This window comes from Chroicocephalus ridibundus, chromosome 13, assembly GCF_963924245.1.
Source record: "Chroicocephalus ridibundus chromosome 13, bChrRid1.1, whole genome shotgun sequence".
NCBI classification, from domain to species: domain Eukaryota; kingdom Metazoa; phylum Chordata; class Aves; order Charadriiformes; family Laridae; genus Chroicocephalus; species Chroicocephalus ridibundus.
Window position 1 is genome coordinate 13,126,924 of NC_086296.1, and position 14,477 is coordinate 13,141,400.

General features: G+C 63.4%; 3 protein-coding genes across 4 annotated transcripts; 2 read left to right on the forward strand and 1 right to left on the reverse strand.

Moving 5' to 3' along the window:
- Nucleotides 1-102: 102 nt before the first annotated feature.
- On the forward strand, nucleotides 103-3,033 carry CFAP73 (cilia and flagella associated protein 73). The gene is made up of 7 exons (XM_063351498.1): nucleotides 103-207; nucleotides 830-938; nucleotides 1,097-1,201; nucleotides 1,287-1,481; nucleotides 1,632-1,853; nucleotides 2,558-2,716; nucleotides 2,805-3,033. Exons 1-6 carry the CDS (start codon nucleotides 149-151, stop codon nucleotides 2,558-2,560), a joined length of 693 nt encoding a protein of 230 aa, XP_063207568.1. The 5' UTR covers nucleotides 103-148; the 3' UTR covers nucleotides 2,561-2,716; nucleotides 2,805-3,033.
- A 131-nt stretch (nucleotides 3,034-3,164) lies between these two features.
- On the reverse strand, nucleotides 3,165-9,186 carry DDX54 (DEAD-box helicase 54). Of its 2 annotated transcripts, none has more exons than XM_063351178.1 (20): nucleotides 9,120-9,186; nucleotides 8,430-8,562; nucleotides 8,268-8,338; nucleotides 8,003-8,188; nucleotides 7,836-7,885; nucleotides 7,687-7,728; nucleotides 7,340-7,435; nucleotides 7,103-7,224; nucleotides 6,918-6,979; nucleotides 6,692-6,823; nucleotides 6,168-6,378; nucleotides 5,569-5,703; nucleotides 5,012-5,233; nucleotides 4,852-4,925; nucleotides 4,559-4,753; nucleotides 4,270-4,415; nucleotides 4,079-4,192; nucleotides 3,901-4,005; nucleotides 3,572-3,673; nucleotides 3,165-3,481 (listed from the first exon to the last, which is right to left on the reverse strand). In XM_063351178.1, exons 1-20 carry the CDS (start codon nucleotides 9,159-9,161, stop codon nucleotides 3,253-3,255), a joined length of 2,469 nt encoding a protein of 822 aa, XP_063207248.1. In that variant the 5' UTR covers nucleotides 9,162-9,186; the 3' UTR covers nucleotides 3,165-3,252. The 2 variants fall into 2 exon arrangements, with proteins under 2 accessions (XP_063207248.1, XP_063207249.1); XM_063351179.1 differs by having other exon boundaries at nucleotides 3,165-3,476; nucleotides 3,570-3,673.
- Nucleotides 9,172-13,511, forward strand: RITA1 (RBPJ interacting and tubulin associated 1). The gene is made up of 3 exons (XM_063351180.1): nucleotides 9,172-9,456; nucleotides 9,653-10,548; nucleotides 11,012-13,511. The coding sequence occupies exons 1-2, from the start codon at nucleotides 9,239-9,241 to the stop codon at nucleotides 10,194-10,196; spliced, it is 762 nt and encodes a 253-aa protein (XP_063207250.1). The 5' UTR covers nucleotides 9,172-9,238; the 3' UTR covers nucleotides 10,197-10,548; nucleotides 11,012-13,511.
- The last annotated feature ends 966 nt before the right edge of the window (nucleotides 13,512-14,477 follow it).

Genomic DNA, 14,477 nt, shown 5'->3' on the forward strand with positions numbered 1-14,477 from the left:
TCGCCGCGATGCTCAGGAAATCCCAGGGAGCTGCGGGAGCCTCCTGCTGCCCATGGCAACACTCTGGTGTTGTGCCGCCGCCATCTCTGCCGTCCTGCGTCCTGCTCCTCTGTGCTGGCCCCTCGGCGAGGAGGAGCCACCAGGCGACATGGCCTTCAACCTGGAGGAGTATTTGCGCACAGCTTTCCGCGACAAGCTGCGGCTGCAGTGAGTGAGACCCCCCTCCCCGTCCTCCCCCCGGCTCCCGCCGCGGGTGCTGCTGGCTGGGGGCGAGCAAGGGCTCGGCAGCGGGGCCAGCACATCCTGCGTCCCCGGTCATCGCCCACCACGGGGTCCCTAGGGTGCCACTGCAGGGGGGGTGGTGGTGTCACTGGGGGGGTGTCACTGGGTGGGTGCTGGGTCCCCAGGCAGCGGGCTGTGGTGTGTCCCCAGCTGGGGCACCCAGGGAGGAGAGGGCACCCTGATCAGGGCTCTGTCTCCACCTGCACCCCATCCAGAGATGCCAGGACACTCGGGCGACCACGTGCTGCCCAACACGCTCCTGGGTGGCTTCCACACAGGTCCCCCCCCCGGGGAGCAGAGCAGGGGAGGTAGGGGGATTCTCTGGAGTCTAATCAGAAAGATGAGGTTGTGCCGTGACTTGTCCACCCCTGGGTGCTGCGGTGGGGCTGGGGCTCCCCAAGCGAGGGGAGAGCGGGCCAGGCCCCTTGTGCTGAGCCCCAGCCAGCACTGGTGGTCCCTGGGGGGGGGTCCCGGCCATGCCACAGTGAGGGGTGCCCCTGCCTGTGTTCTCCCCACCGGGGCTTGATGACCTCCATGTGATCCACAGCGGGACGGTGCCGACGTGTGACGCTGCCGCGCTGCTGCCTTCCACACGCCTGCTGCAGAAGAGGCGGGAGATGGCGGAGGTGGAGCGGGCACTGCAGAGCCAGCGGCAGGTAAGGGCGGCCCCCGGCCCCTCCATCTGCCCCCTCCCCGGGGGCTGCGGTGTGCCGGGGGAGACGAGCGGCCAGCGGGCATGTCCCCAGCTGGTGTCCGTCCCTGCCTCGGGTGCTCCGGCGTGGGATGATGCTCTCAGCACCCGGCGGTCCCGCAGGAGTTTCGGCAGAGGATGGAGCGCCTGGCGCAGCGCCGGCAGCAGCTGGGCCAGCGGGAAGAGGAGCTCCGGCATGTCGTCCTCAAATTCGATGCCTTCCTCAAGGTGCTGGGGAGGGGGCTGGGGTCGGGCTGGCCATCGGGGCCCACGCTGACCATGTCCCCACGCCGACCCTGTCCCCACACCACAGGCTTCGGCAGCGAGGCAGGAGCGGGCGCTGCGGCGGGCAGGCGAGGCGCGGGCAGCAGGGCAGGGTGCCGAGACCACCCGCCTGCGGCGGGAGCTGGAGGGGCTGCTACAGCTCAGGGAGCGCCTGGCCCGGCACCTGCGGAGCCTCCGTGGCTTTGAGGACTACCTGCAGGGCGTGCTGGCCAGGATGGGGCAGGTGAGCGTGGGGGTCCCCATCCTGCGGTGACACCCATCCTGTGGTGACACACTGCACATCCCCAGACCCCTTGCAGGGGGTTCAACCCTGTCCATGGCATCTGCCCTCCGCCCAACTCCTGCAGCCTCTCAGCCCGCTCTTGCTGCCCAGTTCCAGGACGTCCCAGCCATGCTGGCCCATTTTGGGGCGCTGGTGGAGACGCGGGCAACCCTGGCGCAGCAGGCAGAAGCCGGGCAGGAGCGGCTGGCCCACAGCCGGGCACTGCTCCAGCGGTACCAGGCGGAGGCCGGCAGCCAGCTCCTGCGCACCGAGGACGAGCTGACCCGGCTCCGCGCACGCCTGGAGGCTGCCCACCATGACGTGCTGCAGGAGGTAAGGAGGGACGTGGGGTGCCCAAGGGAGAGGGGCAGCAGTATGGACCCCAAGCCTGCTGCAGGGGGGAGATGCCCAACGTGGGGGTGGTGGGAAGCCGGGTGGCACCCCCTGGGCTGAGCTGGGGGTCCCCACGTGCCCAGAAATGGTCATCAGCAACTGGGGGGACACACAGATGCAAAGATGCTGGGAGGGCTGGAGCCCCTCTGCTGTGGGGACAGGCTGAGAGAGCTGGGGGGGGTTCAGCCTGGAGAAGAGAAGGCTCCGGGGAGACCTTGGAGCCCCTTCCAGGCCCTAAAGGGGCTCCAGGAAAGCTGGGGAGGGACTCTGGATCAGGAAGCAGAATGTTAGGACAAGGGGGAACCATTTTAAACTGCAAGAGGGGAGATTTAGATGAGATATTGGGAAGAAATTTTTCACTCTGAGGGTGGTGAGCCCCTGGCCCAGGTTGCCCAGAGAAGCTGTGGCTGCCCCATCCCTGGAGGGGTTCAAGGCCAGGTTGGACGGGGCTTGAAGCAACCTGGGCTGGTGGGAGGTGTCCCTGCCCAGGGCAGGGGGGTTGGAATGAGATGATCTTTAAGGTCCCTTCCAACCTGAACCGTTTTATGATTCTATGATTCCTGGGTCCCCCATCCCAGCTGGGGGCATGCAGGGGACACAGGGCAGTGGCTGGGGGGGGACCTAGGGCTGTCACTGTCCCCCAGTAGTCCTGCTGGGCCCACATCCAGAGCACGGTCACCCAGAAGACCCTGCTGCTGGGGCAGATCAAGCTGGCCGTGCTCAACCTCTTCCAGCTTGCCACCGCCCGGCTCAATGTCCCCACAGATGTGGCCCTGGAGGACACTGAGGCCCAGCTGGACACGGTCAGTGCCCTCTGTCGTGGGGCTGGGGGGACACATGAGGACATTCACATCCCAGGACGGCTGTGGCATCAGGCTCCCATCTCCGCAGGTGCTGCTCTGCATGCGGGACCTGGCTGCCATCTGTGCCGAGCTGCGCCCCAGGGAGCCGGGGCTGTGTCCCCAGGGCTTGCCTGCAGCCCCCAGCACCCGCCCACTGCACCAGGGGGGCGCCAGGGTGCCCCTGGGCCAGGAATAGCCCCCGGGCACCCCAGAGAGCAAGGCCGTGGGGGAAGGCGGAGCTGCCGCTCGCCTTCAGGCTGTTGGTATCTCAAAGTTGCCTCCTGCCAAAACACAACCCAGCTGTGGACCTGCAGCACCCCTTGTTTTAGGACTGCACCTGGGGGCGGCCCGAGGCAGAAGGAATTAGCCCAGGCACAACGCTCAGGGCAAGGACAACGAGGAGTCAGGATGCAAAACCAGCTGAGTATTTAATTTAGTCTCCTTCCCTGGCAGCCAGCCCAGAGGCGGGGGAGGCCGCTGGGGCACGGCCCCCTCCCCTACACCCTCTTCCGCAGCTTGCCCTTCTTGGTGGCCCCCACCCGCCGGCCGAAGGCCATCTGCCGCAGCTCCTGCACCCGCTGCCGGTTCCGGGCCTTCAGGCGCTTCAGCCCCCCGCTCTGCAGGAAGCGCTGCTTGGCCGCCTTCTTGCGCTGCTTCAGGATCTGCTGCTTGTTCTTCAGCTCCGAGCGCACCTTGCCCTGGGCCGGGGGCTGCCCAGGCCCTGCCGGGGGGACACAGCCAAGCTTAGCTCGGAGGGCAAAGCAAGGTGCGGGGGGACAATGGGGAGGCTCCATCGCTTGCCGCATGTACTCACCTTGCCCGCGCCTGCGCTTCCCTCTGAACTGCTCCCTGCCTTGTACGTGTCCCTCATCCTCATCCCGCTCGTCAACCTTGTATTTCTGCTTCCATTTTTCATAGCTGGGTCGGGGTGGGTTAAGGGAACATGTGGTGGCACCCCATCGCTCGACCCCCCCAAAGCTCAACTCCCCATCACTCAACCCATCACAGACTCCATCCAGGATTCCTTCCCCAGGCCCCTGCCCCGGCAGGGGATGGATCCCCAGGAGCAGGGCATGATAGCACACGGCTGCTGGCGGGTCCAGGCCCGCCCCCAGCCCTCGCCACGGCGCAGGCAGGCAGGATACAGGTTGTTCTTGTAGGAGCTGCTGATGTAGCGCCCGCTCTCCGTCCGCACCTTCTTCTTGTCCTCTTGGCCTGTCTGCCCCACGAACCGCTTCTTCTTGCGGTCCCTGGGAGAGAGGGGAGGGCGGTGGGACCCTCGGCCCTGATTTCCCCCCCAGCCCATGGCGAGACGCCACTCACCACTTCAGCAGTTGCTTGCTCTTGTTGAGGTTGTGGTTTTCGTCGCCCATGAGATCCAGGACGGCTCCGGCCGCTTGCTGCTCAAAGGGGCTGCCCTCGCCGCCAATGCTCAGCCTGCGAAGGGTGGGCGGTGAGAGCAGCCCCCCACGCAGGTTGGGGCAGGACGGCAGCGGGAGCCCTCCCAGACTCACCCCCTCTCGCTCTCAAAGTCCTTGGGCCGGTACGGGATGTAGAAGTCCTTGTCCTGCTGCGCCGGCTGCTGCGGCTTTTTCCTGGCGCCGTCTTCTCCCCCTCCGTCCCGTTTTCGCTTCTGGCCCACCACAGTGGAGAACACGTCCTGGAAAGAGCGGGGGGAGTGGAGGAGCCATGTTCCCCCACCAGTCAGTGCCCTGGCCCTGAACCCTGGCACAGCCCGGGGGCCACCTTGCAGAAGCTCCCACGGCAACCCCCCCCCCTCCGCCCCCGTTCCTGCCCCATTACCTGGAGGTTTTCCTCCTCTTCTCCCTCCTCGGGCCCAGGGCAGGGCGGGCACGGCCCCTGCCCTTTGAGAGCCGCTGCCCGCTTCTCCTGCTGCCCACGCTGGTACTTCTCGATGAGGGCATGGTCATGGCGCCGCTTCGACCGCATCACGGTGCTGGCCAGAGTCCGGGACGTGGCGTTGATCTCAAAGATGGTCTGCAAGAGTGTGAGCCCCGGTGAGCTGCAGGGCCGGCCACATGGACCTTTCCACCCCACCCCAGGCACCTCCTGCCCAAGGACGGGTCTCAACTCACTGCCTTGGACTTGTAGGTTTTAATGCTGTCCACCATCTTCAGCCTCTCCAGCTCGGTGTCTTCAAAGCGAGCGCCTGGGGAAGGCGGGCATGGAGAGGGGCACGGATTAGCTCCTTGGTTGAGGGGACGTCCCCTCCCTCAGTGTCCCCGAGGCACTCACTGAAGAGCGGGTGGATGCCCAGCTGGGACACGTCCAGGTCCTTCGCCCTCTTGATGGACTCGGGCGAGGGGCCGGGCCGGGACCGCAGGTACTGCTTGTGGGCGTTGTCGGCGACGCGGCGCAGGCTGCGCAGCTCCAGCGAGCCCTCGTGGTCCGTCAGCAGCAGGCACTCCTCGTCGTCCACCAGGCTCTGGGGGACGCGGCCCAGCACCCCGCCGGCATCTGCAGCCCGGGGGACACAGGGTCACCTCGCTGGCACCCACCCTGGGATTGTTGCAGCGGGCACGGCAGCAATCCAGGATTTCCCAGAGCAGGGCTACCAGCCACGAGGAGCTCGGTGGTGTTCAATCAGCACGGGGTGCATCGGAGTCCCCAGCACCCCATTTTCCCCAGTTGCCCCCCAGTAACAAGAGCATATCACCCCTCTGCGCAAATGCCAACCACGAGACTGCGAACTCCAGCACTGGCCAAGGATAAAACCCCGGTGGCCACGTGGCCAGCATCCCAGTTTGGGGGGAGGCGCAGCCACCCCAATCCTGCAACCAGGTCTGCCTTACCAGCGGGCATCTCCTGGGCACCGGCGAGGACGAGCGGGCGGCCCAGGAAGAGGTGGAGGTCAAAGACGTAGGGCATCTCATCGGGAGCCACCAGCGAGTAGGCAGTGCCGCTCCGGCCAGCTCGGGCCACACGACCTGGCAAGGGGAGGAGAGTGAGAAACCAGACCCAGCGCCAGCCCAGCCTGCCCCCACCCGGGAAGGGACCCACTGGCGCCCCTGGGAGCCCACACACATGACCGTCACCAGGTGGGCATGGCTGGCAAGGGGCTGCGGGTCACTGGGCAAGGAGGCAAAGGGAAGCCCACCCTGTGCCATCCTAAAGGGACGGCACCAGCCCTGCCCCCAAGAGCCCCCCACAGTCCAGCTGGGAGATCAGGGACACTCCTGCCCCGGCTTTGTCCCCAGCCTGTCTCCTCGTGTCACAACATGGCGACCTCCTGCCCCAAAGGTATCACCACCAAGTCAGGGGCACCGGTGCCAGCCCAGCAGGCCACAGGGATGGGAAAAACAGGGGAGAAGGGACAGCCCACTCGCACCCTCCCTGTCCCCCTGGGGGACCCCCAGGTGCAAGGAGCCCTGCGCGAGGCGCCGGCACCCACCGACGCGATGCAGGAACAGCTTGGCCTTGGCGGGGAAGCTGTAGTTGATGACATTGTCCAGCATGGGGATGTCGAGCCCGCGGGCAGCCACATCGGTGACCAGCAGCACCGGGCATTTGCCCTGGGCGAACTTGGCGATGTTGATCTTGCGGGCGGTCTGGTCCAGCGAGCTGTAGATGTGCGTGCAGCGGATGCCCTGGGCCGTCAGCAGCTGGAGAGGGTGAGAAAGATCAGATCCCACCTGGGCAGGCGCCCTCAGCCAAGGGACAGGGACCCCGCGGCCCTGAGTTCCCAGGGTGCCCACCCGGACCCCCAAATCCCACTGCGCTTCCCGCACTCTCCCAGGATGCAGCACCTCCGCAATCATATGCTCGGGAACTTCTTCCTCGACCAGAGGTGGAGATTCCAGCAGGGAGGTTCCCACAGACACAGACCCCATGTGGGTCTGGAAAGGGGCCTCGGGCACCCCCGGCAGCCTGCCCTTTGACAGGGGTACGTGCTGGGCACCCCCAAATGTCACTTGCCTCCTTGAGATACTCCGTGTGGTGCTTGGTGGCCACGAAGACGACCGTCTGGTCCTGGGGCTTCACCACGCTGCGGAGCAGGTGGAGCAGCACGGCCGGTTTGTCGTCCCCACGCACATGGAAGAAAGCCAGCTGCAAGGGAGGACAGAGCTCAGCCCCCCCCGCGTCCCCACGCCTGACATCGGCCCCCCTTGTCCCCTCCTCAGGGGACCCCAGCGCCTCTCACCTTGAGCTGCTCGCTGAGCTTGGACTCCACATCCAGGCGGATCAGCATGGGCTCAGTGAGACCTGTGGGACGTGGTGACACGCGGGACGTGGGTCACGTGTGGGATGTGCTACTGTGTCCCCGTCCCCAGGGTCCCCCCAGGTCCAGCCCCACCCCCAGCTGCCATCTGCCCCACGGCTCCTCACCGGCCCGGGCAAACTCGACGAGCAGCTTGGGCAGCGTGGCGGAGAAGAGGACAGTCTGGTGGCAGTCGGGGAGGCGGGCGATGATCTCCTGGAGCTGCTCAGCGAAGCCCATCTCGAAGAGCCTGCAGGGGAGGGGACAGGGGACATGGCAGCGCCTGTTCGGTCCCTCCGTGCACCTCGCTCACGCCACTTGTGGGGACACTGCCGCCCTCGGGGACCCCCCTGCGCCCCGCTGACCTGTCGGCCTCGTCGAACACCACGTACTCCACGGTGTGCAGCTTCAGTTTCATCTCCACCGCCACGTGCACCAGGCGCCCGGGGGTGGCGATGATTCTGTGGGGACAGAGCTGGTGACAGGACCCCACCGGGGGGGAAGGTGTCCCCGCACCCTCCCGCGTGCAGGTCCCAAATCAAAGACGACCCGATAGAGACCCCCTTGTCCCCTGTGGGGAGCATGGGAAGGTGCTCCAAGGGAACACCAGGACGCGTCCACCGGGTGTGCAAACCCCAGTGATGTCCCCAAGCAGTGGGTGGCTCTTGGGGGCCGCTTCCCCACCGGGTCCCCTCCCCATGCCCCCACTCACATGTCAGGGTTCTCGTGCAGGGCGGCGAACTGGTCCTCCATCCTGCGGGAGGAGGGAGAAGCTGGGGTGGCACGGGGCAGCTCAGCCCCTCACCGGGCTTTGGGGCTTTAGGGAAGTGGGGACCGGTGGGGGACATGGGGACAGCTTACTTGTCACCTCCCAGGATCAGGGCTGTCTTCAAGCCCGTGAACTTGCCCAGCTGCAGGGAGAGAAAGAAACATGTTGGCGGGGGGGTAAAACCAAACCCCTCAAACCCCTCACCCTGTTGTCCCTACTCGCCCCGGTTGTCCCCGCTGTCCCCCGTTGTCCCCTGTACCTCCTTGGTGAACTTCAGGGTCTGCAGGGCCAGCTCACGGGTGGGCGAGAGGACGAGGGCGCGTGCCCCGGCCTGGCTGGGCGCCTTCAGCCGCTCGAACATGGGGATGAGGAAGCACGCCGTCTTCCCACTGCCCGTCCGTGCCATGGCCACCACGTCCCGGCCGCGCAGGATGGCGGGGATGCTCTGCGAGACACCGCCGTCACCGTCACCGTCCCGCCACTCCAGGACAAGGGCAAGGGTCCCGCCACCCCCCGGCACCCACCTTCCTCTGGATGGGGGTGGGCACCTTGTAGCCCTTCTTCATGATGCCCTTGAAGACGGGGTAGCTGAGGCCTGCGGGGATGGGGACAGGTGAGGGGGCGCAGGCAGGAGGGGATGGTCCCCGTCCCATCCCGTCCCATCCGTCCCACCCCCCCGCACGCACCCATGGACTGGAAGCCCCCGGATTTCTTCTTCTTCTGGTTCTGGGCCCGCACCATGGCCCGCGTGTCTGGCTCGGCCTCGGCGCCATCGTCCTCCTCGGCGGCAGGGAAGGCGGGCAGCGGTGGCGCGTGGACCTGGGGACAGCGGGGGACACAGTGAGATGACAGGTGTGCCAGCGGTGCTAGGACACTGCTGCTCTGCACTGCTGGCCCGGGTGGGGACACCGGCACTGGGGACACCGGTACTGGGGACACTGGAACTGGGGACAGCAGTACCGGGGACACCAGTATTGGGGATGCTGGCACTGGGGACAGTGGTACTGGGGACGCTGGCACTGGGGACAGCAGTACTGGGGACACCGGCGCTGGGGACACCGGCGCTGGGGACACCGGCACGCGGGGCCTGGGGACACCAGTTTTGGGGACACCGGCACACAGCGACTGGTGACACCACTACTGGGGAGGCCGGCACACGGGGGTTGGGGACACCGGTCCCGGGGACATGGCTACCGGCGGCACCCGTGCCGAGGATGCCGGTACCGGGCACAGGGGCACCGGCACACGTGGACCGGAGACATCGGTACCGGGCGGATGGGACACGGGCACACGGGGACCGGGCACACGGGGGCGGGCACGGCGGCGCAGGGGACACCGGTGACACACACTCCACCCCACCCGAACCCCGTCCCTACCGGCGCTCCCCGGGGCTGGCGGCGGGCGCGCACCGGCGCCATGTTGGTAGCGGCGGAAGCACGCGACCGTGGGCGGGCCCGGAAGGGGCGTGGCCTCCCTCTGGCCCCGCCCCGCGGCCATGCAGACGGCGGGCACGGTCCCGGGCGGCGGCTCCGCTGCCCGCCCGCCCCGGAGGGGACGGGGTCGGGGTCCCCGCCGGGCGCGGGCCTCCTTCGTGGACGAGTCGCTCTTCGGCAGCCCCGCCGGGGCCCGCCCGGCGCCGCCCGGCTTCGCGCCTCCCTGGGCGGCGGGGCCGGTCCCCGCTGACAGCGGCCGCCGGCCGAGGAGCAAGTGCAGGTGAGCGGCGTCCCCTGCGAGCTCGGGGAGGGCGGCCCGCCGTGCTCCCCGCCCGGGCTGGGCTGGCCCCGGGAGGGTGGGGGGTGAAGCCGAGCCCCGCTCCGCGGCGCCGGCTGGGTTTGTCCCCCCGCCAGGCAGCGGGGGGTCCCGGTGTGACAGACCCCCGCCTTTCTCCTCGCTTTCTCCCCCCGCCAAGGTTGGGAAGCCACACGCCGTCCTTCTGCGACGAGTCCCTTTTCGGTGCCAAGCCGCGGGGCCCGGCCTGGGCAGCTCCTTGGATGAGGAAGGAGGATGTGGCCAAGCTCCATGCGCTGCTCTGGAGCCCCCCGCCCGCCCCCCGAACCCAGCCCGGCCTGTCCCCTCGCCCCAGGGAGACACCCCTGAGAGCCCTCCGGCCACCAGCCCCCGTGTCTCCGGCATCAGCAGCCTTTGAGGGGGGCCGTAAGGGACAGCCCTGCCCCTGGAAGCGTCCCGAGTGCGGTTCTTGCCCCGAAGGCCGGGGTGCTCCCAGCAGAGGACGTTCCCAGTCTCTGAGCCGGCTGAACACCCCCTCCGGCGGGCTCCGCCTGGCTTCGGAGACCACCAGGACAGAAAAATGTGAACACCAGAGCCCTCCGACAGCCCCTGTGACCCCTCGAGGCCCTCTGATGAGGGGTCGGTCAAAAAGCGTGTCCGGACCTCCTCTGTCCAGAAGCTCCACAGCAGTGGGGGGCTGCAAGCCCAGGCCTCCCTGGAAATGAAATGAGATGTCCCTCTGGATGCAAATACAGCCTCAGCCTCCCCGAGGTGGGACCTGACCTCCTGGAGAGTGAGTCTGAGAGGACCCTGGGACCTCCCATGGCTGCAAACGAAGGATGGGGACGTCCCACAAGCGGGAACAAGCCGGGAACCAAGGGTGACCACAGCACTGTAGCGGGACAGCCTTGGTGGTAACAGCAGCTTCCGTTGACTGTCTGGTGGTCATGAGATGAGGTGTGGTGACGAATCAGGGTCCTTCTATCCGGGAAGTCCAGCCAGAAAGTCGGAACAGGAGGAGGCAGGGCTGCCTACAGCGTTGGTCCGGGGCCTGTCCAGGAGAAGGACCAGGCACAGGTACACCTACAGCGTAGCCTGGGGGGGCATGGGCAGGGCCTGAGCTCAGGTGGAGCTCCCAGACCAGGGACCAGAGGGTGCCACCAGGGTGGAGGTCCCAGGTGTGGCTGGCCATGGTAGTTAAGGTTTGAGGGAACCTCTGCTGACCACTTCTGGGGAGGGAGGAGTCCTGCGTTGTCCTGCCTGCCGTGTACAATCACAGGATCGCTTGGGCTCGATGGGTCTGCAGGAGGTCTCTAGCCCAACCTCCTGGTGGAGGCAGGTGAGCTATGGGCTGCTCAGGGCTTTTTCCAGTCGGTTGCACAAACTCTCTGACACCCCTTCCTGCTGCTTGACTGTCCTTGGGCTGAAAAGTTTCCTTTTCTGTCCAGTCAGAGCCTTTCTTGTTTCAATTTGTGTCTGTTCTCTCATTCTGCTCTGCACAAAGCTTGGTTCGGTCCTCACCGTCACCTCCTCTTCACAGGTACCGGGAGCCTGCTCTGAGACCCCCGAAACCTTCCCTTCTCCAGGCTGAACGAGCCCCGTTCCCTCAACCCTGACCATCTTGGTGGCTCTCTGGCGGCCTTGCTCCGTTTATCGACGCTTTAATGGTCTCCTTTGGCAAGGAAGGAGAAGGGAGAGGACGAGCAGAGAGGTGAGGAATGGCATCGCCCTGCGTCCTGCTGCGTCCAGCAGCTTCTGGTGATGAGGACACGCTGAGTGGACACAGAATCCTGTGGTTTGTACTGAGGGTTGTGAGGTGCTCTCACAGCAACTCCATTCTTGTCACCAAATAAATGATCCAAGGCAAATCTGCTGGGGCCTCGTGTTTGGTCCGCAGGATGCTGCTGTGCCACAAAGACTGTCCGAGCAAAGCGGCTGCTCCTCGATTTCCATTCCTGAGGTGGGAAAGAGCGACTTGGTCTTTAGGAATACAAGCAGGGAGGCAGATAAAGGACGTAAGCCGGGTGACTCGGGTTTTGCAGCCAGTGTCACTGCTCCCCTGGGAAGGACGGCTGCAGTGATGAGCCGCTGAGGTCAGGGAACGCAGGGGGGTCACTGGGAGTTTGGTCACTCCCTCCCACACAAAGGGAAACATTCTCTCAAATTCACCCAAGGACAAACTGAGGTTAAGGGCATCATTCTGCCCCCAGAAATGATTTTATTGCCACCTTGAGCAGCAGCAGGATTATGCATTGACCTGCTCCGGCACGTGAATGACACGGAAGCTGGGAAGGCCAGCCAGGAGGGACGCTCCCGGTCCAGTCCCATTGGCAAGAAAGGTTATTCTTGCTTTTGAAAGGTAACAGAACTCGATCAAAAATGGTGGTATGTTGTTATGCCACTGCTCTGATGGCCTCTCTCTGTGACAGCCAGCCCTGGCAGACTCAGGCTTTAATACAAGTGCTATCAGTTAATGTTTGTAATTTGGGGGACTTGAGCCCAGGTGAGCAAGCAGCCATGCTGGGAGGAAAGAATGGAGGACAGAGGATGGATTTTGTACTTATTTTTTGGCCTTGCCAAAGGCCCTCTTTATTCGCCTTTGACGTGAGGAGTGTCTGGAACAAGCAGCTTTTCTGGATGCAGGTGGCAGCACAGGTCATGGCCATCTCCCTCACGTCCCGCTCATTCTCCTGCTGCGTTCAGCGCTCCTCCTCAGTCCAGGAACAGTAGGTAAGGACAGTGTGTTTCTCCTTTGGGACTGAGCCTTTTCCTTGGTGCAGACAGCGTGAAGTGCCGCTCCCTCAGCCTGGCAAGACAGCACACACCAGTTACTGCAAGCTTGAGGGCCTTCAGCAGGTTTTCCCTGCCCATCCCCTATGGAGGGATCCTTTTACCTATCCCAAATGTGGGCAGAATTGCTCCTGGCTGCTGAGCTGAGCCTTCCCAAAGGGTCCACAACCGAATGGGACTTTTCAAGAGGTGCCAGGTCCGAATACCTTCATGCTCCTTTGAACCGCTCCCCCGCCCTGCAAAAGCTTCCCTGCATTGCAGCCAGCCTCTGTCCTCTGGGGGCTCTGACTAAGGCACATGCGGGTCTCAGCCTGCTTTGTCACAGCACTGAAGAAAAGGCCACATCTCTGTGGTTTGGCTGGGGCTGAGCCGAGAGCTTTGCTGAGGAGTGGGTTACATCAGTGGTGCTGTGACCCGGGTAATACGCTGTGAGCTGTTGGGAGCGCGGGACAGGCCGTGTCTGCCTGCAGAAGGCTGAGGACCAGTAGTTTTTGTGGCACTCGCAGCATTTTTTTCTTGATTAGCACCAAGCTTTCAGGCTCCTCCCCGCACTTTGCATTGCAGCAGTCCAGCAGCTCTTCTCCTTTTTACTTCTGAGTAAAAACTGTAGGGACATGAAAGCAATTAGGGCCTCCTCAGAGGAGGTGTTGGGGTCTGACGTGAATCTGAGCCTGTTCAGCTTAATTTGGGTGTTGGCACAGTGACATGCAAGCTGTTAAGGTCTCTCAGTGGGCTGGGAGAGAAACTGAAGTGTGATTTGGACACTAGATGGAGACAAGAGGGTTAAGGATTGACAGAAAAGCTAGAGCCCTGTTCCCCAGCAGCAGGTGGATGAGTCAGATCCAGTGGGGTGAGTCATCAGCAAACTGGGGTAACTGGCCCAAAATTGAAGCAGCAGAGAACTGCTGAACACGGAAGCAGGACACAAAGTGCAGTTTTTGAGAGCTGGAGTGCTTGAAAGATGAAGCCTCTTAAAATAAAGAGAGATTTTATCTGAAAAACAAGTTGACAGTGGCTTGTATGGCCAAGGGTAGCCAGTTTACCCCACTGCTGTGTTCAGGCTTCAAGGAATCAACGGGGGAAACTAGACCCCCTTTGCATCAGCCACACGCTTGCCTGCCCCACACTGTCCCAGGTTGTCACCGAGGGCTTCTATGCCGCCAGGAGGTCAGAACTGGCACTTCCTCGCTATTTACACCACAAGGACAATATTGGTTCCAATAAAAATGGGTATAAATGGGTTGCTTGGATTTTGTACTGTGGTTCTCATTCACATTTGACACTTTACTACTGCCTTGTTCTCTTGTCCTACCGCAGCTGTGCAGTCCAGCAGGAGAACAAAGGATGCTCCGTTACTGCTGTGGGCTGCCCTGTCTGTGGGAGGCTGGTGCTTGTGTGGAGCAAACACCAGGTCTGAATAAGATGAGATGGGGAAAATGTTCGGTTGTTTCCTAGCTCCAGATTCACCCTGTCCAGCGTCATTAATGCCTGAGAGTTGTAGATAAAGAGGCCTGAATCACAGCTGGGACTCCTGCCTGCTGCTGCTCTTATTTCTTATTTTTCTATCTGCTCTGCACTGCAATAAGTCACGCTCTCTTTATTTTTGCCCGAACCCTGATCCTTGTCTTGTGTCTCTCAGCAAAGTATCAGCCAATCTGGGAACTGCTTAGCTTGCAAAATCAGCTATGCCCAGCCCTAGGTGCTACAAACAACTATAAAAGATGTTTTTTATGTGCGGGCAGTATTATGTTTGCTCTGCTTGGCCCACACCAGCTTTCTTGCTTCTCAACACATGCCTCGCCTGATCTGCCTCATTGGTCTGCGTTTTGGCTAGTGTGCAGCCTCTCCAAACTGGCCCAGCGCTTTGCAGAGGAGGTTTCAGAGCTGAGTCAATGGATGGGGAGAAAAGGCAGTCCTGTGAGTAAGCTACTCGCTTGGTGGTTGTAGTTGTGTTGCCACAGGGCTGCTTTCCACTGAAATCAGTGGAGCATTGTGATGGAGCAGGTACACTCCGAAAAACAGCATATGCTTCCTGGCAGGAGCCAGGTAATTACCTAAAGCAGGCAGCAGCCAGACCTGACAGCACTACAGCAGGTTTAATCTCCTCCTGCAGTACCTTTCTGAGAGCCAGTGCTGATTTTCAGTGCTCCAACACAAGTGTATTGAGTTGTGTCCTTAGGTGCAGAGTGTCCTGCTGTAGCTCGGCACGCTCATTT

What these genes read in the sequence shown, in the direction of transcription:
- CFAP73 (XM_063351498.1), top strand. Translation starts at nt 149, where the DNA reads ATGGCCTTCAACCTGGAGGAGTATTTGCGCACAGCTTTCCGCGACAAG. An exon ending in CGCGACAAGCTGCGGCTGCA is followed by an intron (nt 208 to 829) that starts GTGAGTGAGACC and finishes TGTGATCCACAG; the next exon opens with CGGGACGGTGCCGACGTGTG. An exon ending in TGCTGGCCAGGATGGGGCAG is followed by an intron (nt 1,482 to 1,631) that starts GTGAGCGTGGGG and finishes CTTGCTGCCCAG; the next exon opens with TTCCAGGACGTCCCAGCCAT.
- DDX54 (XM_063351178.1), bottom strand. Translation starts at nt 9,161, where the DNA reads ATGGCGCCGGTGCGCGCCCGCCGCCAGCCCCGGGGAGCGCCG. An exon ending in GTGTTCGACGAGGCCGACAG is followed by an intron (nt 7,225 to 7,339) that starts GTCAGCGGGGCG and finishes CCTCCCCTGCAG; the next exon opens with GCTCTTCGAGATGGGCTTCG. An exon ending in GCTGTTCCTGCATCGCGTCG is followed by an intron (nt 5,704 to 6,167) that starts GTGGGTGCCGGC and finishes TCCCCTTGCCAG; the next exon opens with GTCGTGTGGCCCGAGCTGGC.
- RITA1 (XM_063351180.1), top strand. Translation starts at nt 9,239, where the DNA reads ATGCAGACGGCGGGCACGGTCCCGGGCGGCGGCTCCGCTGCCCGCCCG. An exon ending in CGGCCGAGGAGCAAGTGCAG is followed by an intron (nt 9,457 to 9,652) that starts GTGAGCGGCGTC and finishes CCCCCCGCCAAG; the next exon opens with GTTGGGAAGCCACACGCCGT.